Source organism: Hyperoodon ampullatus (genome assembly GCF_949752795.1).
Source record: "Hyperoodon ampullatus genome assembly, chromosome: X".
Taxonomy (NCBI): Eukaryota; Metazoa; Chordata; class Mammalia; order Artiodactyla; family Ziphiidae; genus Hyperoodon; species Hyperoodon ampullatus.
The window spans coordinates 131264880-131281706 of record NC_136913.1 but is presented as its reverse complement, the minus strand read 5'-3'; the positions used below and the strand labels follow the sequence as shown (position 1 = coordinate 131281706).

General features: G+C 53.9%; 2 protein-coding genes across 2 annotated transcripts; both read left to right on the top strand.

Annotated features, from left to right (window-relative positions):
- Window positions 1-5953: 5953 nt before the first annotated feature.
- Window positions 5954-12007, top strand: LOC307069850 (paraneoplastic antigen Ma6E-like; the record flags this gene model as incomplete). The annotated part of the gene is given in 10 exon segments (XM_079728152.1): window positions 5954-6074; window positions 6077-6130; window positions 6133-6993; window positions 6996-7655; window positions 7730-7880; window positions 8067-8209; window positions 8338-8481; window positions 11261-11280; window positions 11721-11781; window positions 11964-12007. Coding segments are annotated over 10 exon segments (2259 nt in total).
- Window positions 12008-12090: 83 nt separating this feature from the next.
- Window positions 12091-13968, top strand: LOC307069849 (paraneoplastic antigen-like protein 5; the record flags this gene model as incomplete). Its single annotated transcript, XM_079728151.1, has 2 exons — window positions 12091-13263; window positions 13849-13968. 2 exons carry the CDS (start codon window positions 12091-12093, stop codon window positions 13966-13968), a joined length of 1293 nt encoding a protein of 430 aa, XP_079584277.1.
- Between the last annotated feature and the right edge of the window lie 2859 nt (window positions 13969-16827).

Genomic DNA, 16827 nt, shown 5'->3' with positions numbered 1-16827 from the left:
TTGAGATTTATCTATGTTGTTTAACGTGTTGCTTCTTTCCTTTAATAACTGAATAGTATTCCATTATCTGGATATATTCCAGTTGGTTTTTATTCATTCACCAGTTTATGATCTGGTCTCTTTTCATTTTGGAGTATTATAAATAAAGCTACTGTGAACATTCGTGTACAAGTTTGTGTAGACATATGCTTTCATTTAGTTGAGTAACTACCTAGAAAGGGAATTGCCACATCATAGTAGAGTTGTTTTATAAGAAACTGCCAGAATATTCTCCGAAGTGGTTGTACAATTTATGTTCCCACAGATATGTATGAAAGTTCCTTTTCTTTCCAATCCTCCTCTGTATTTGGGGTTGTAAGCCTTTATTTTTAGCCATTTAAGTGGGTGTGAAGTGGTAACTCATTGTGATTTTAATTATCATCTCCCTGATGACTAATCATGTTGCGTGTGATGTTTTTATGTGTCTGTTCAAATAGCTTGCCCACATTTATGCGTTGTTTGTCTTTTTATTATTTACTTGTAGGTGTAATTTTTTGAAAAACAGCTCTTTTGAGGTATATTTGACAAACAATAACCTGGACATGTTTAAGCTGTACTATCTGATAAGGTTTGACATATATATATATATATATATATATATATATATATATATATATGTTCATGAAACCATCACCACAATCAAGGCAATTAAAGATATCCATTACTCTCAAAGTTTCCTTGTGTCCCTTTGTAGTCCTTTTCTCTTATCTTTTCTTCTTCCTCTTGTCCTCAAGCAACCACTGATCTGCTTTCTGTCACTATAGGGTAGTTTGCATTTTCTAGAGTTTTATGTAAATGGAATCGTATAATAAGTGTACTTTTGTATCTGGCTCCTTTTACCTAACAAAACTATTTTGAGATTTATCCATATTGTTGTATGCATCAACAGTTCACTCCTTTCTATTGCTGAATAATGTTCCATTGCATTAATGTACCATAATGGGTTTCTTCATTCATTGGTTGATGGACATTTGGGTAGTTTCCAGTTTGGGGCAACTATAAATAAAGCTTCTATGAACATTTGTGTACAAACCTTTATATGGACATACATTTCCTTTTACCTTGGGTAAATACCAAGGAGTGGTATGGCTAGATAATATAGTAGAAGTATGTTTAACTTTCAAAAAACACTACGAAATCGTTTTCCAAAATGGTTGTACCATTTTACATTCCCACCAACAGTGTAGGAAAGCTCCAGTTGTTTCCTATCCTTGTGAATACTTGGTATAGCCAGTCTTAATTTTAGCCATGCTGATAGGTATGTAGTGTAATCTCATTATGATTTTAATCTGAACTTCCCTGACTAGTGATATTGATGTCAGCCATCTGTTACTCTTCTTTGGTGAAGTGTCTACTTAAACCTTTTGCCCATTTTACAGTATTATTATCAGGTTGTTTGTCTTCTTATTAAGTTGCAAACGCTCTTTATATATTCAGAATACAAGTCTTTTGTCAGGTATATGCTTTGCAAACATTTTATCCCAGTCTGTAACTTGTCCTTTGAAGAGCACAAATTCTAAATTTTGATGAAGTTAAATTTATCAATCTGCTCTTTTATGGATTGTGCTTTTGGTGTCATATCTAAGACATCTTTGTCTAATCCAAGGTCACAAAGATCTTGTTTTCTTTTAAAAGTTGTATGGTTCTAGGTTTTATATTTACTTAGGTTTCTGATCAATTTTGAGTCAATTTTTGTGTGTTTTGTGAGATATGGGTCAAAGTTCATTTTTGTGCATGTGGATATCCAATTATTTCGTCATCATTTGTTGAAAAGACTATCTCTACTGTAATTTTTTGCCTATATCAAAGATCAGTTTTCCAGAAATTTGTGGATTCAGGGATGTCTATACGGTTCTATTGATGTATTTTCTATCTTTATACCAATAACATGAAGTTTTGATTAGTGTTTTGTAATAATCTTTGGAATCAGATAGTGTAAGTTCTATAACTTTGTTCTCAGTGTTGTTTTAACTAGTCTAGGTTTTTATGCATTCCCAAAAATGGGATTTGGGGATTTTGATTGGGACTGGTTTAAATTCTGTAGATCAATTTGGAGAGAATTGACATCTTTTCACCAATATTGAGTTCTTTGAGCCATAAACTAGGTCTCTCTCCATTTATTTTGGTCTTTAATTTCTCTCACCAATATTTGGTATTTTTCAATGCACTGTTCTTTCATATCTTTTGTCAGATTTGCTCCTAAGTACTGCACATTTTTGGTGCTATTGTGAGTGGTATTGTTTTTAAAAATTTTAATTCCTGATTGATCATTGCTAGCATATAGGAATACAATTGATTTTTGTATATTGATCTTATATACTTCTTCCTTTCCAGTCTGGATGCTGTTTACTTCTTTTCCTTGCCTAATTTCCCAGGCTTGAACCTCCAATACAATGTTGAATAGAAAGTGTAAGAGTGGACATCCCTGTCTTCATTCTGATTTTAGGGGGAAAGCACTCAGTCTTTCACCACTAAGGATGATGTTAGCTGTAGGTTTTTTATAGATTCAGTTATCAGGTTGAGGAAGTTCCCTTCTATTCCTAGTTTTCTGGGAGTTTTTTTTTTTTTTTATCATGACTGGATGTTGGATTCTGTCAAATGTTTTTTCTGCATCTATTGAGAATATTGCTGTAGTCAGAATGTATCCCCCCTGCCCCCCCCCCCAAAATCATATGTTGAAATCTTAACTCCCAAAGGTGATGGTATTAGGAGGTGGGGCCTTTGGGAAGTATTTAGGTCCCAATGGGATCAATGCCCTTATAAAACAGGCTCCAGAGATGCCGTGCTCCTTTAGCATGTGATGACCTAGCAAGAAGTTACTGGCTATTAACTAGGAAGTGAGCCCTCACCAGGATGCAACCATGTTGGCACCTTGATCTTGGACCTCCAGCCTCCAGAACTGTGAGAAATAAATTTCTGTTGTTTATAAGCCACACAGTCTGTGGTATTTTGTTATACCAGCCTGAATAGACTAAGAGATATGTCATATTGTTTTTATTTTTGTTAATATGCTGAGTTATGTTGATAAAATTTCAAATGTTTAAACTTGTATTCTCATTATAGACTACTTAGTCATAATGTTATCATTTTTGTATCTTGTTGAACTTCATTTGCTAAAATTTTGTCTAGAATTTTTGCATGTATGTTCATGAAACACATCAGTCTGTAATTTTCTTTTATATGATGTCTTTGAATGGCTTTGATATAAAGCTAGCGCTGGCCTCATTGAATGAGTTGGAAGTATTCTTTCCTCCTCACGTCTATGGAAGAGTTTGTGTAGTATTGACATTATTTCTTCCTTAAATAATTTGTAGAATTTGATATTCCCGCTTGCATATTTGTTTACATGTGAGGGCAGGCTGCAGAGGATGTCATGCTGGGTGGCTAAAACTTCAGAGACCCAGAGGACACAGTTCAGGGTGACCACAGTGGAGGGAAAGTGAGAAGGAAAATCCTGGACAGGAAAGAACCAGAGGCACAGAACCCAAATTTGGCATATAAACTCTGCCCAAATCTCTGGTGACACTGGGATGTGTATGTACAGGGCAGACTCCAAGAAAATAACTGAGCAGAGATTTCAGATGATGCTCAACACAGGGGAGACAGAGTTTGGAGTCTGAGTTTAGCTAAGTTAACTGGCTGCTAAAGCAGCAGCAGCAGCAACAATAACACCTCTTTGGAGAAATATAACAGAAAGCAAGAAGCCAGAGCCACTAGAACACATTATTGGCAATGTCCAGGATATGATGCTTAATTACTAGATGAAACAAGAAAATGTGGTGACACTCAAGAATAAAAACATTCAGGAACACATAGAATTCATAAGTGTATTTGCACCCAATAACAGAACGTAAAATATCTGAAATAAAATAAATAAAATTTAATAAAATTTGACAGAATAATGGGAGAAATAGATATTTCAACAATTTTAGTTGGAGATTTTAACACTGCTGCTTCAGCAATTGATACAACAACTAGGCAAGAAATCGGCAAATATATAGAAGATCTGTATGACATAATCAATCACCTTTACTTCAAAAAACTTCAGAAAACTGCAAAATATAGATTATTTACAAGGGCATATTGTACATTCACCTGGGTAGATCAAATGCTGGGCCATGAAACAAGTCTCAACAGAAAGAGAGAAATTTTATATAGTAAATTATCTGAGTCCATAATGGCACTCCACTACAAATTAATAACAATACTATATCTCCAAATATTTGGAAATTCAACATCATACTTCTAGAAAACCCATGGGTCAAAGAAGAAAGCATAAAGGAATTTAGAAAATATTTCAAATGGAATAATAATAAAAAATAAAACGTGGAGACAGCTAAGGAAGTGATTAGAAGATTAAGTACTAAACCTTGATAAAAAAGATTATGGAAAAAAGGGAAATTATGGAAAAATACCCCTCATGAACATTGTAACAAAAATATTTAACTATCAGCAAGTCAAATCCAGCAATACATAAATAGGAAAGTTTTTCTATTGCCTACTCACAGATGTGAGGCACAGATATTCAGTGACTTGTATAGGCCACTCAGCTCTTAAGAGACTTTATGCTCACCTGACCCAAAGCCCACACACTTTCTAATGCCATGGCTGCTCGGGTGGTTGAGGGCAGGCTTTACAGTGTGAAGAGGTGTGTATGAGGCTCCTGGCTTGGGAACAGCCAGCCTGTGTCTGTTGTGGAGATTCCAGGCTTAATGAGGGCAGGATGTGAGTGCAGGGTGGGGTCCTGTTAGTAGGTTCCTCTGCCCCCACAACTCCGGGTTTCCAGCACCCCACCCCCGACACATTGGGGACAATTACCGATGGAGGCCATTTTGTTGCTGGAGGGCCAACGAGCGCGCCTGTCACTCCCGGATGCTCCGAGCCCTGCCACATCAAGCCCTTACCAAGCAGGTCCCGTGGCGGCAACACTGACGCCTCAAATGCTCTCCTCATTCAGCCATTTGCCCTGCACAGAGACGCTGAGACCTTTCTCCCTCGTCCACCTGGGCTTTCTGGGAGCACTGGGAAGCCCACGGTGGCCTCAGCACAGAGGGCCTGGGACACCCCTGGACTGCGCAGCCCTGAGGCGCATTCTTCTGACTCTCAGGCTCCGTCCAGGGCTTCGAGGTGGCCTCTGGAGTCGGCTCGGCAGCCCGTAGGCAGCGCCCACAAAGTCGGAGAAAGTGAGCGGGCGACCAGGGGCTGCGCTCAGGCGGGGCCCCAGAATTACCGCGGGCGCCCCGGGCAGGGGCCAGATCGCTGCCCCGACAGGCAGTGGGGGCGGGAGGGGCGTTGGGGGTCCCGGCGTCATGCTGGCGAGGAGGGATTGGGACTCCCGTCTGCCGGGTCTGGGGAGGGTGTGGGGCTCTTGCCTGCGGGCGGCGTGGGGAGGGGAGGGGAGGGCGGCTCCAGCTGCAGAGGGGCAGGTGCTGGTGGGAGGGGGAGGGACTCCCGACTCGGGGTGGGGGGGTGCGGGAGGGGGTCTCCAGGTTGCCGGGGTCGGCGTAGGGGCAGGGGCGCTCCAGGTCCCGCACTGGGAGAGAGAGGCTGGGAGGACCCCTGGCTGGGGGGTCTGGGAGGGGAGGGCTCCTGGCTGCCGGGTTGCAGACCCTGGTGAGAGGGGCTCGGCGGCCATGGCTGGATCAGGGGCGTCGGCCAAGGCGAAAGGGGGTCTCCTCGCTGCGGAGGTGAGGGGTGCAGTGGGGCGGGGTCTCTGAGCCGCTGCGGTGGCGGGTGGGGAGCGTGAACCGGCGAAAGGGGAGCCCCAGGCCGCCGCTTTCTTTCGGGGGCGGTGGGGTGGGCTGTCTGTTGCCAGTGTCCCTCTGTCCCCTCTGCATTCACAGGCCGCAGTGCGGAGACTGCGACAGTCCGCGCTCCTCTGTCGGATCGCGCACCCTGCCCCCAGGTCCGGGCGATGGCTCTGGCGATGCTTCGGGACTGGTGCAGGTGGGTGGGTGTGAACGCTCAGCGCTGTCTGCTCACCTTGGGCATCCCAGATGACTGCGAGGATCAGGACTTCCGGCAGACCGTGCAGGCTGCCTGGGCAGGTACGGAGTGCTGGGCAAGGTCTTCAGAAAGGAGCTGGGGTCGAGGGTGGCCTGGTCGAGTCTGCTGACAATTTCAACCAAGGTTTGAGTCCCCAACAAATACCAGGCAAGGGAGGGGCCTGGACTGTCACCGTCCTGCCCCAGGCCCCTGATGCTGAGTCACAGGATAGACCCAATTTCCCTGCACAGCCCCAGAGACAAGCAGTGGTTGATGACGCAGGTCAGGCAGGAGCCCCAGGTGAGGAAAAAGGTGCACATGAAGTAGGAGCTGCAGGTGAGTCAGGAGGTGCAGGTGAGAAGGGAGCCTCAGGTGAGGCAGAAGCTGGAGGTGAGGAAGGAGCTGCAGATGAGGAAGGAGCTGCAGGTGAGGCAGGAGGTGCAGGTGAGGCAGGAGGTGCAGGTGGGGAAGGAGCTGAGGGTCAAGCAGGAGATGAAGGTGAAGCAGGAGTGTCAGATGAGGAAGGAGCTGCACGTGACAGAAATGTTGCAGGCGTGGCAGGAATTCTGAGTATGGCAGGACCCGCGGGCGATGCAATGACTGCAGCTGAGGCAGCAGCTGTGAGAGCGGTAGGCCCCATGGATGAGGCAGGGCCCTGGACCCAGCAGTGGAGGCAGGCCTTGCAGCCCGTGCTAGACAATGCGGCCTACCAGGAGCTGGAACCCTTCTCTGGGATGGAAGAGCCGGGCCCCGGGGAAGAGTCCTTTGAGAGCTGGCTGGAGCAGGCCAACGACACGCTGCACCTGTGGCGCCACGTGTCTGAGAGGGAGAGGCTGGTGGAGAGCTTGCGCGGCCCCGCGCTGGACCTCCTGTGCAGCCTCCTGGCGGAAGATCCTGAGCTGGCTGCCCAGGACTGCCTGGCCGCGCTGGTGCAGGCGTTTGGGAACAAGGAGCCCCGGGGGAGCGCTCGCTGAAGTTCGTGACCTGTGCCCAGCGGCCCCAGGAGACTCTCTCTGTGTACGTGATGCGCCTGGAAGGCCTGCTGCAGTCGGCCCTGGAGAAGGGGGCCATCCAGCCGGCCATGGCAGACCATTTGGGCGCCCAGCAGGTGCTGATGCGGGCCCTGCTGAATGACATGCTCCAGGAGAAGCTGAGGAGGATGCGGCTGATGAGGAGGCCTCCCGGCTTTGTGGGGATGCTGCGGCTCATCCAGAAGACCGAGGCCTGGGAGGCCGGCCCGGCTAGCAGGGAGCAGTTCCCAGGGGAAGAAGAGGCCCGTGTGGACGTTGGAGTCCTGGCAGCAGCTGCCCAGGCCGCCCCGGCCCATGAGGCCATCACCGCAGGCACCACTGCACATGGCACCAAGGCCTTCCAGGCCGGTGAAGATACCACCGCCCAGGCCGCCCGTTCCAAGGAAGGTAGCGCCGAGGACCACCTGGCACGTGAAGAGGCCAGTGCGGCAGTTGCCGGCAATGCCAAGGCTGGCGAGGTGGCCCCTGAAGCCCATGGTGCCACCAGGGCAGCCCTTGAAGACCATGGTGCCGCCAGGGCAGCCCCTGGCCCTGGGGAGACCAGCAAGGCCTCCATGGTCACTCAGGAAAATGGAAGTGCTCCCGCCCCTGCGGGCCTAGGTCAGGCAGGACCCTCAGATGCCCCCAGATCCCCATGCCTGGCCGGATGGGCAGTGCTTCCCCGGTGGCCCCAGGACGTCCTGGCTGGGAGCCAAAGGGCCTCGCCCAGGCAGGAGGCCAGGAGGCCGAGGAGACCCCCGAGGAGGGGCTCAAGCCTGGCCCAGAAGAGCCTGGAAATGAGGACGGGGCTGCAGAGATGAGCCCCCCGGGGTCCACCTCGGGCCAGTAGGCTCAGCAGGCCCTGGGGCCCCCAGGCTTGGAGGCAGGCGGAGGCCAGGCCAGGCAGCCTCCTGGCCCCATGTTAGGTGCCACTCAAGGTGTGCGGGCCTCCCTCCTGAGAGGGGACCCGTATTCATCATCCCCTGGGGCAGGCTGCTCCCTGTACTGGCCAGGCCAAATGTGTCCCTGTAGGCTCCAGAAGGACCCAGGTGTCAAGGAACCCCCCAGCCCCCGCTCCCCTCCCCACAACGCACACACCCTAGCCATCGTCCCCCCGCAGAGCCCTGAGGTGCACCACGTGCCAGCCAAGGCTCTGGTCTCTGTGGGCCAGTGTCGTGAGCTCAACGTGTGCTTTCTGGGCATAGATTCAGGCCCAGCGCTGCCTGTTGTTGTGGAAATGTGCATGTGTTCTCCTCTGAGCCATTCCCCCCACCCCTGTCTGGCACGGAGACCCCGAGCCCAGTCCCAGGAGCCGGCGCGGAGGACGGGATGGACGAGGTCACAGCCTGCGCCCACCCCAGGACCTGGGAGCCCACGTGGGACCTTGGGAAGGAAGACCTGGACCGGGGCTGCAGGAGGTCTGCAGGAGACTTTTTGACACCAGCAGGTAACCCCTTTTTCTTGGCATGGGAAGGAGAATGATTTAACAGTCTCTCAATAGTACGTTCTAATTAGGTAAGGCATGTTCAGGTCTGTGTTCCCCTTCTCTGACATAGGAAATATCTGCACTTAAAGGTAATCTTTAATTTAATATTGTGTCTGCTTTTAATATTTTTATTAAAATGTTATCGAAAAGCCTCTTGCTCTGTGTCCCGAATAAAGCAAAAGAAATCTATTCTGTCAACAAATGACCACAACTTCTGGTCGGAAAAGTGACTACAGGCTTCAGAGCCTTGGTACTCTAAGCGTAGTCAGGGATCTGCAGCATGGGAGTCACCTAGCTTTCGAGAAACGCGGAATCTCAGTCCCACCCCAGTCCTCCTGAATCAGAACTTGCATTTTTATCAAGATCTACCAGATTTGCAGATTTCCAGTGCGATAACCTGAGCTCCCCCCACGCCGTTTTCCGGAAGAGCGAGTTAGGGTCCCGCGGGCCCCAGGGAAAATATTCCAGTCTTCCTTCTGTGGAAGAAATTTTCTTTGGAAAAGGGCGGGAAGCAGTTTGGGTACTAGGTGGGTAGTACTAGGCTGTGAAGTCAAGGGAATAATGGGAGAATGTAATTCTTTGAAAGCTTTCGGTCTCGGTGAATACGAAACATTTTTGTGCCCTTGCATTTTTACCGGAAGCAGCTGTATTTCTGCCGTCTTCCTCTAGAAAACAGACCAATTAAAAAAAAAAAAAAAAGATCAGGATTTCATTTAGTAAACACCCACCGGGCTTTTACTTTTGCACCCGGCCCTGCGCTGACCGCTTGGAATATTCAAATAGGGAGAGCGACTGGTGACTGTCACGCCACAGCTCCCGTCCAATGGGGAATAGACATGCTAAACAAGAGCCACGATGGCTGCTGGGCCTGGCGTGGCACGTGGTGGCTCTGGCGGTCTCCTTCCAGGGACCAGCCTAGGAATTGCAGGGGACCCTATTCCCCACCTAACCCTGCTCACAGTCCAAGGCTGGATTCTGTCCAGCTCTGCAGTTTAAGGTGCCCCGGTTGAATTCGAACTCTGTCCGCCTAGTTGCGTACACTGGTGCAGGGCGGGGCGAGGGCTCCACCTCTCGAGGGGGGATGGTGGGCGCTACGCTGCTAGGGCGCAGGCGCGAGCGGGCCGTGTGCAGCTCTGCGGGGCGAGGGTGGGCGGGGAGTTTGTAGCCGGACAGCCCCTTTCCACGGGCTCCCGACCCAGTGTGCACCGCGCGAGCAGTGGTGACGGTCGCGTGGTGGTTGTGGAGCACAGGCGCTTCGGCCTGTAGGCATCTCTAGCAGGTACTGGTCAGGGCCCGGGGCACAGAGAGCCATCCAAACCCCATGGGATTCCGCACAATGACCCTTGCCATCTCCCTTGGCGTCCCAGGGGTTGGTGGCTACACGTTTCCCCTGGACGTGGGATCCCACTACATCAGGCATGGCGCCGCATCAATTCCGTGCCATTTCCAGGCACCGCGACCAGCCTAGGAATTGCAGGGGAACCTATTCCACACCTAACCCTGCTCACAGCCATTGCGGTCAGGACTAGTGGCTGTGGGCCTTATCCTCGAGGGAGAGTGGCTTCAGCCGTTCCTCCCCTGGCCTCCAGCAACTTCCACTGACCAGATGTATTCCTGCTCTGGAATGAGGGATGTTTGAGGTAGCGGGTGTGTGAAGGGGTCGTCGGGGCTTAGGGAGGTGGGCTTAGGTGTGGGTGGGGACAACAGGGGAATGAGGGCGGGAGGCTTGGGGACAGTAGTCGGACTTGAGTGAGGTCAGGGCTTGGGACAGGGATGATGCTTGGGAAGGGGTGGGACATGGCTTGAGTGGGGGCAGGGATTTGGCTTGGGTGGAGGCCGGGCTTTGTTAAGGATCGGACTTGAGTGAGGGGGGTTGGGACATGGGAAGGGGTGGGGCTCGGTGGGGGCAGGGGTCGAACTTCCGTAAGCGTGGGGCTTGGCGTCAGGGGCTGGGCTTAAGTGGGGGTGGCGCCTGGGTTGGGGGTAGGTCTAGGCGGGATCAAACTTCCGTGAGGGGAGGCTTGGCATCAGGGGTGGGGCTTAAGGCCTACGTCGTGCGTCAGTGGGGGCAAAGTTTGAGGGACGGGGTGGATTTGAGGGCGGGGCAATAATCATACTGTAGGATTCCTCCTGTACTAGCCCTGAATACCAGTTGAGCAGTTTTGGTTTTGTTTTTTTGAATTTTTGACTTTTATTTATTTTTTTATACAGCAGGTTCTTATTAGTCATCCATTTTATACACATCTGTGTATACATGTCAATCCCAATCGCCCAGTTCATCACACACACACCCCCCAGCCCCCTGAGCCGTTTCTTGTATCCCTGTACCAGAGAGCCTCTGTAGGCTCAGAATGGGCACAGCCTGAGCAGGGGCGTGTGGGGTAGAACCATAGCAAAGTACCTCTGCCTTGCCTTGCACAGATGCAGCGAAGCAGTACCACCTCCCCAGCACCAGGAACTGCCTCTGGGCAGAGCTAGAGGGCATGCCTAGTGTTGAGTGTGGGTGGAATCCCCGTATCTGCACTGCCGGTGGGTCCCTAATCAGCATGGGGAACAGCTGTGATGTAGACCTATGTTGGGAGAGGCTTCTGTAACCCTGGCAAAAAGCAGGAGGGGTGGGGTTGCCTGCCAAGGTTTACAGGGTCTGCAGGGTAGGGTCACACCTAGGGCGAGAGTTGTCTGTTTCAGCAGTGTGGCACTGTAGACCCTTTTTGGGTCCCTTTTCTCTCCCTGATTCTAGCTTCCGCACAGTTTGAAACGGTAGGCTACTGTTTCTCAGCACTTGATCCTTGCTGCCCACCCCCCATCTCCCCTCCCCTCCAACAACAACAGGACACTTCTCTGGTTGGAGGCCAGTGACATCACCTGTTGCCCCTTCACCTTACCACAGAACAGCCCTCTGTGATGGAAACCCATGGTCCACGCTGTTCTCAGTATCCATGGCAACACTGCAGCTTGTCACACGTTCTCCACAGCCACCAGCTTCATTGCCTTGTGCAGAGCTCCAACCATCTTCTGACATTTTCTGAGAAAGGAGGGAACTCCACATCTCCGTCCTCCAACCTTTGCCCCAGAGAAGTGGGTACCAGGTGCCCTGGGCCTGAACAGCCCTGAGCCAGGGAGTGGGACAGCCTGCTGTCCTCTCCCGTTTGGCGGGCTTTGTCAGGCCCCTCCTCCTGACGCTGGCCTTTTCACCACAGGCACCTCCAGTGCACACAGAAGAGTCCTTGGACTTTGAGGAGGAGTCCACGGCAAGCAGAGGTGAGCAGGGAGGGGGTGAGGTGCGGGGAGCTTGGCCTAAAGACACCCCTCCACCAAGTGACTGGGGAAGCCCTGAAAAGCAGGGCCTGAATCTCTGTGACCAGAAGTGGGGTAGTGCATGGGCTTTTAGTCGGGGTGGGAGGGTGGGCGTTAATGATGCTCTCACCCCATTTGCATTATAGGCTGTGCAAACCCAGAACGATTCTGCCTTCATACTTGGCATTGACTCAGAATTCCTTGAGTCCTGGTCAGACTCTGTGAGCTGATTACTGCCCCGTGTACTAGATCAGTCCGTAGATAGAGGGAGCAATGGCTGTGAATCTGTTGGAGGATTGGTGCAAAGGGATGGACCTGGACCCCAGGAAGGCCCTGCTCATCGTGGGCATCCCTGTGGAGTGTAGTGAGGAGGAAATTAAAGAGACCCTGAAGGCGGGCTTACAGCCCCTGGGTGCCTACAGTGTTCTGGGCACAATGTTCAGAAGGGAAGACAACTCTAAGGCAGTTTTCATTGCATTGGCCGACACGGTCAATTATGCTTCGACGCCCAGTCAGATCTCAGGAAAGGGAGGTACCTGGGAAGTGGTGGTGAAACCCCGTACGTCAGATGATGAATTTATCAACAGACTGAAGTACTTCCTGAAACATGAGGGCCGGAGAATGGTAGATGTGGTCAGAACCGTGGGGACGTACCTTGAGGACATAGAGCCAAAAGGCTTGGCTCAAGTCAAGCCACCAGACCTGCAGCCTCTGAAAGGAAGTATGTGGTACCGAAAACTGAAGGTGTTTTCGGGAAACACTTTCCCAGGCCCAGGCGAAGAGAACTTTGAAGCCTGGCTAGAGCAGGTGACTGAGTTGATGCAGATGTGGCAGGTGTCTGAGGTAGAGAAGCAGCGGCGTTTGCTGGAAAGCTTACAGGGCCCCGCCCTGTCCATCATGCGGGCGCTCCGGGCCAACAGCGACTCCATGACTGTAGCGCAGTGCCTGGACGCCCTGAAGCAGATCTTCGGGAATAAAGAGGACTATAGAACCTCACAGTTAAAGTTCCTCCAGATCTTCCAGAAGTCCGGAGAGAAAGTCTCTGCCTTTCTGGTACGGTTAGAGCCCGTGCTGCAGAACGCTGTGAAGCACAGCCCCGAGTCAGTGGGAAGGGCAGACATGATTCGCCTGAAATACATCCTGGCTCAGGCGTCCATGAGCACCTCCCTCCAGGGCAAGCTCAAGCTCATGGAGCAGCGAGGGCATGCGCCCACTTTCCTGGAGTTAATGAAGCTCATTCGAGATGAGGAGGAGTTAGAGGTCGCCATGGCACTGATGAGGGAGAAGCAGAGGCAAGTAGAAAGGGGCCGCACGGCCTCTGGCGCCCAGGTACTGGCAAAAACCAGTGTCCCCGTCTCTCCGGTCAGGGAGCAGGCAAGGCTGTTTCGTGAGAGCAGCACGCAGACCGTCCAGGAAGGGGCCACCCTGTCACTGAAGCGCAGGCAGGTGCCATGCTGCTGCGGGACTGGGGAGGAAGGCCACAGCCAGACAGCGTGTCCTAGGGATGAGGGCCAATCCCCGGCAAAGCAGAAGCCTCAGCCTGCAGCAGAAGAGTTGGGAAACGAGATGGGGGCTGGGGCCATGAGCCACCCCAAGCCCTAGGGAGCATAGGCTCAAGATACCCAGGCACCCCCTCCCCTAGCAGGCAACACAAATATTTTAACGAGGGGAAGGGGCAGTCCACAGAAACAGTGGGGGCCTTGCCTGGGGCAGAGGGGCAGGGCAGCCAGGCCCAGTCCCCTCGGCATCCACCAGCTGGAAGGGACTCCACCAACCCAGCCAAAATCAGCTCAGGGAGGCACCTGCGACACAAGCGAGGAGCCACCATACGCAGCACGAGGGGTACCCGAGCCTCAGAGAGAGACCCCAGCACAGCAGAGGCTGAAAAAGGTATAGTCGGGGGCTCTGGCATCAGCCCTGTCTTCTGGCCACCCTCAAACGCCCACCCTGTGGGCTCTGAGCTAATGACGCTGATGGGCCCCCAGGCCACGTGGGGCCTAGAGGCACCTCCCCCGGGGCCGCCCCTGCCAGAAGGAGCCCGCGCTGGCGAGGAAGGGCTGTGGGGCAGAGACAGGGTCCAACTTCAGGATCATCTACACCGCTCGAGGGGAGCCCCAGGAAGGCAGCACCCTGGAGCCTCTGCGCAAGTGAGGGCAGGGTCAAGTCTCCTCCCCCTGCAGCCTGAAAGGGCAGTAGGGACAAGGACAGCAAACACTGAGGAGACGATCCCAGGCGAGAGCGTCAGCTCAGCTTGGCGGCAGGGCGCTGAGTAGCTGGTTGCCCAGTACCCCACAACTGGCTTTGGTGTGAGTGGGGGTGCAGGGAAGTGTGTTCCAGAGGAGGAGGAGGGGGAGGGGCAGCAGGGGGAGGGGGTCTGGGCGGGGTCCAAGAGAATTTGTTGGAGGGAGGGAGGAGTGTTTTGTTCTCTCTAGGTTTGTGCATGGCCACTGGAGACCTGGGACTGGCCTGGAGAACCACAACTCACCAGCTGCCAATGCCAGCGCCAGCCCCAAAGCCTGCCACCCGGGAGCAGCCCTCAGTGGCCAGCCCCGGCCTAGGTGAGGGGCACCTGCAGATGGCTGCCACCCACACTGGCCTGGGAGGCGTTAGGGGCCACTCAAGGTTCCTGGGCCTTCCTCCCGAGAGGGGACCCCTATTCAGTGTCCCCCCTCTGGGACAGGCTGTTCCCTGTACTGGCAAGCCCAAATGTGTCCCTGTAGGCCCCAGAGGGACGCAGGGAGCGTCCCCACTCCCCTCCCCACAACACACACACCCTAGCCATCATCCCCCCGCAGAGCCCTGAAGTGCGCCACGTGCCAGCCAAGGCTCTGGTCTCTGTGGGCCAGTGTCGTGAGCTCAATGTGTGCTTTCTGGGCGTACATTCAGGCCCAGCGCTGCTTGCTGTGGAAATGTGCGTGTGTCCTCTGAGCAGTTCCCCCCACCCCTGCCTGGCGCGGAGACCCCGAGGCCCGTCTCAGGAGCCAGCGGGGAGGACAGCATGGACGCAGTCACAGCCAGCGCCCACCCCAGGACCTGGGAGCCTACCTGGGACCTTGGGAAGGAAGACCTGCACCACAGCTGCAGGAGGTCTGCGGGAGGCCCTCCAGGGCTTGTGTTCTGCTGGGCCACCCCGTTGTTCCTCGGGACTCCACGTCCTCAGCTCGGTGGCGCGTGCCCTGCTGTGGGACTGTCCTGTGCCCGCCATCAGGCGGGGCCCGGCCCCGGGCAGGTGGGCCAGAAATAGAGGGTCGGCCCTGGGGACAGCGGGCATTGCCGGCGCCCATCTTCCTGGGGAGAGGCCACCCGCGGGGCCCTCAAGAAGGGAGACTGTGGGAGGATGCAGGGCTGCCGGGTGGGGTGTATTGGGGGCACCTTGTTGGGGACCCTGGGGTGGGGGTGCCGGGACCCGTTGGCTCCCGTGGCCGTTAGAAGTTCCTCTGTGTGTTGTTATGCCCTCTGTTCAATGGTTTCAGTCAATGTTTCTGTTTAATAAATTTCCCTGAAAGTTTCAGCTGAGTGTGGCCTCTGCTGTGGGCAATGGAGGGAAGGGGCTGCTGTGGTGGGGTCGGGGTTGGGGGCAGCAGCAGTGGCCTGGCACCCCAAGTCGGCACGGAAGTACGGTCCCGACAGGGTCCAAGAGGGTTCGTGTGGTCTCCTGGGCTGGACGGAGCCGGGCGGCAGGGCCTTGTGGGCACGGGCCGTGGCTGGTCGGGTCCCCAGGAATCTCAGGGTGTCCCCGGGAACCAGTGGGTTAGGCATCGGGGGGAGGGGGAGGGACGACAGGCAGGACCCGAAGCTCCAGGATCTCTGGCAGCTCTGTGGGGGCTCGGGGCACCCAGATGGTTCAGAGAGGTCACGTGTGCCCTCCCAAGGACCAGCCGGCCACAGAAGGGTCCGGGCGTGAGGTCAGAGGCCCCTGCCAGGAACGCGGTGCAGGATTCCGGGGTGGGGGGTGTTTGCCCACCTGCCTGAGCTCCATCTACCCCTGCCGGCCCGCAGTGGCCTGCCCTGGTCTAGGCACTGAGGGACGTTTGGGGACCTGGGGCTATGGGATGGCCGAGGGAAGGAGGCCACAGGAGTTCCAGAGCCCTGAGGCTCTGGATGGGGGCACGAAAGGCAGCGAGAGCTGTCCTCCACCTTAAGTCCCGGGCGGGGCGGCCCCCCGAGGGGCAGGGGCACCCCCTCCCTGTCCCATTCCCCTGCATCACTCCTGTGTCCTGGGAGCAGGCAGGAGGCGGGGGAGGGCTGTGCTGTGAGTGGGAGGTTGTAGATGGGGCCCGGGGATGACCCTTTCCTACCCAGAGGCTGGCTCTGGACCCCTGGGGCCCTCGGTGCCACCTGAGGAGGGCATCGGCCAGGCTGGAAGGCACTGCTGATCTGGAATACCCCTCCCAGAGGGCCGCGGCTGGTGGGGCAGTTTTCGGAGGCGGCTGTCATCGGGTTAGGAGACAGGAACCGTCTTCCTCGACATCTCCCGCCCCCCGCCCGGGTCCTGCCTTCTCACCCCAGGGGATGGCTGAGCCCGCTGCAAATTGGGGGCTTCCTTCCATTTGCCTTTGAACCGATTCAGAGTCTTTAGGGGAGGGAGTGAGGGATTGGGCCCCTCCCTGCAGGGGGCTGTTGGGAAGGAGGTCCCGAGGGCCATGCCTGCAGCCTCCTCGGCCCAATGGGCTTGGTTGGTCCCTTGTTGTGGGGACACTTGCATGTGTCCCATCATGCTGCATTGCAGGATCCAGGAGAGGCCCCAGGTGGGGCCCGTGCCCGTCAGCAGGGCAATGGCAACCGGCCCCTTTCCAGCAGCCCCTGAGCATCTGGGGGGCAGGACAAGAAGAGAGGGGATGGGAGGGGGCTGGTCCCTTGTCTCTCCCTTATTCAGAGTGTACCTGTGTTTACGTGTTCCCTGGGCAGGTGCGAGTGTGTGTGAGTGAGTGGGAGTGTGCAAGAGAGTGTGTCAGACCTCACAGGTGCATCTGAGTGTGTGCTTGTGGGAGTGGTGTGTGTCCCTGAATG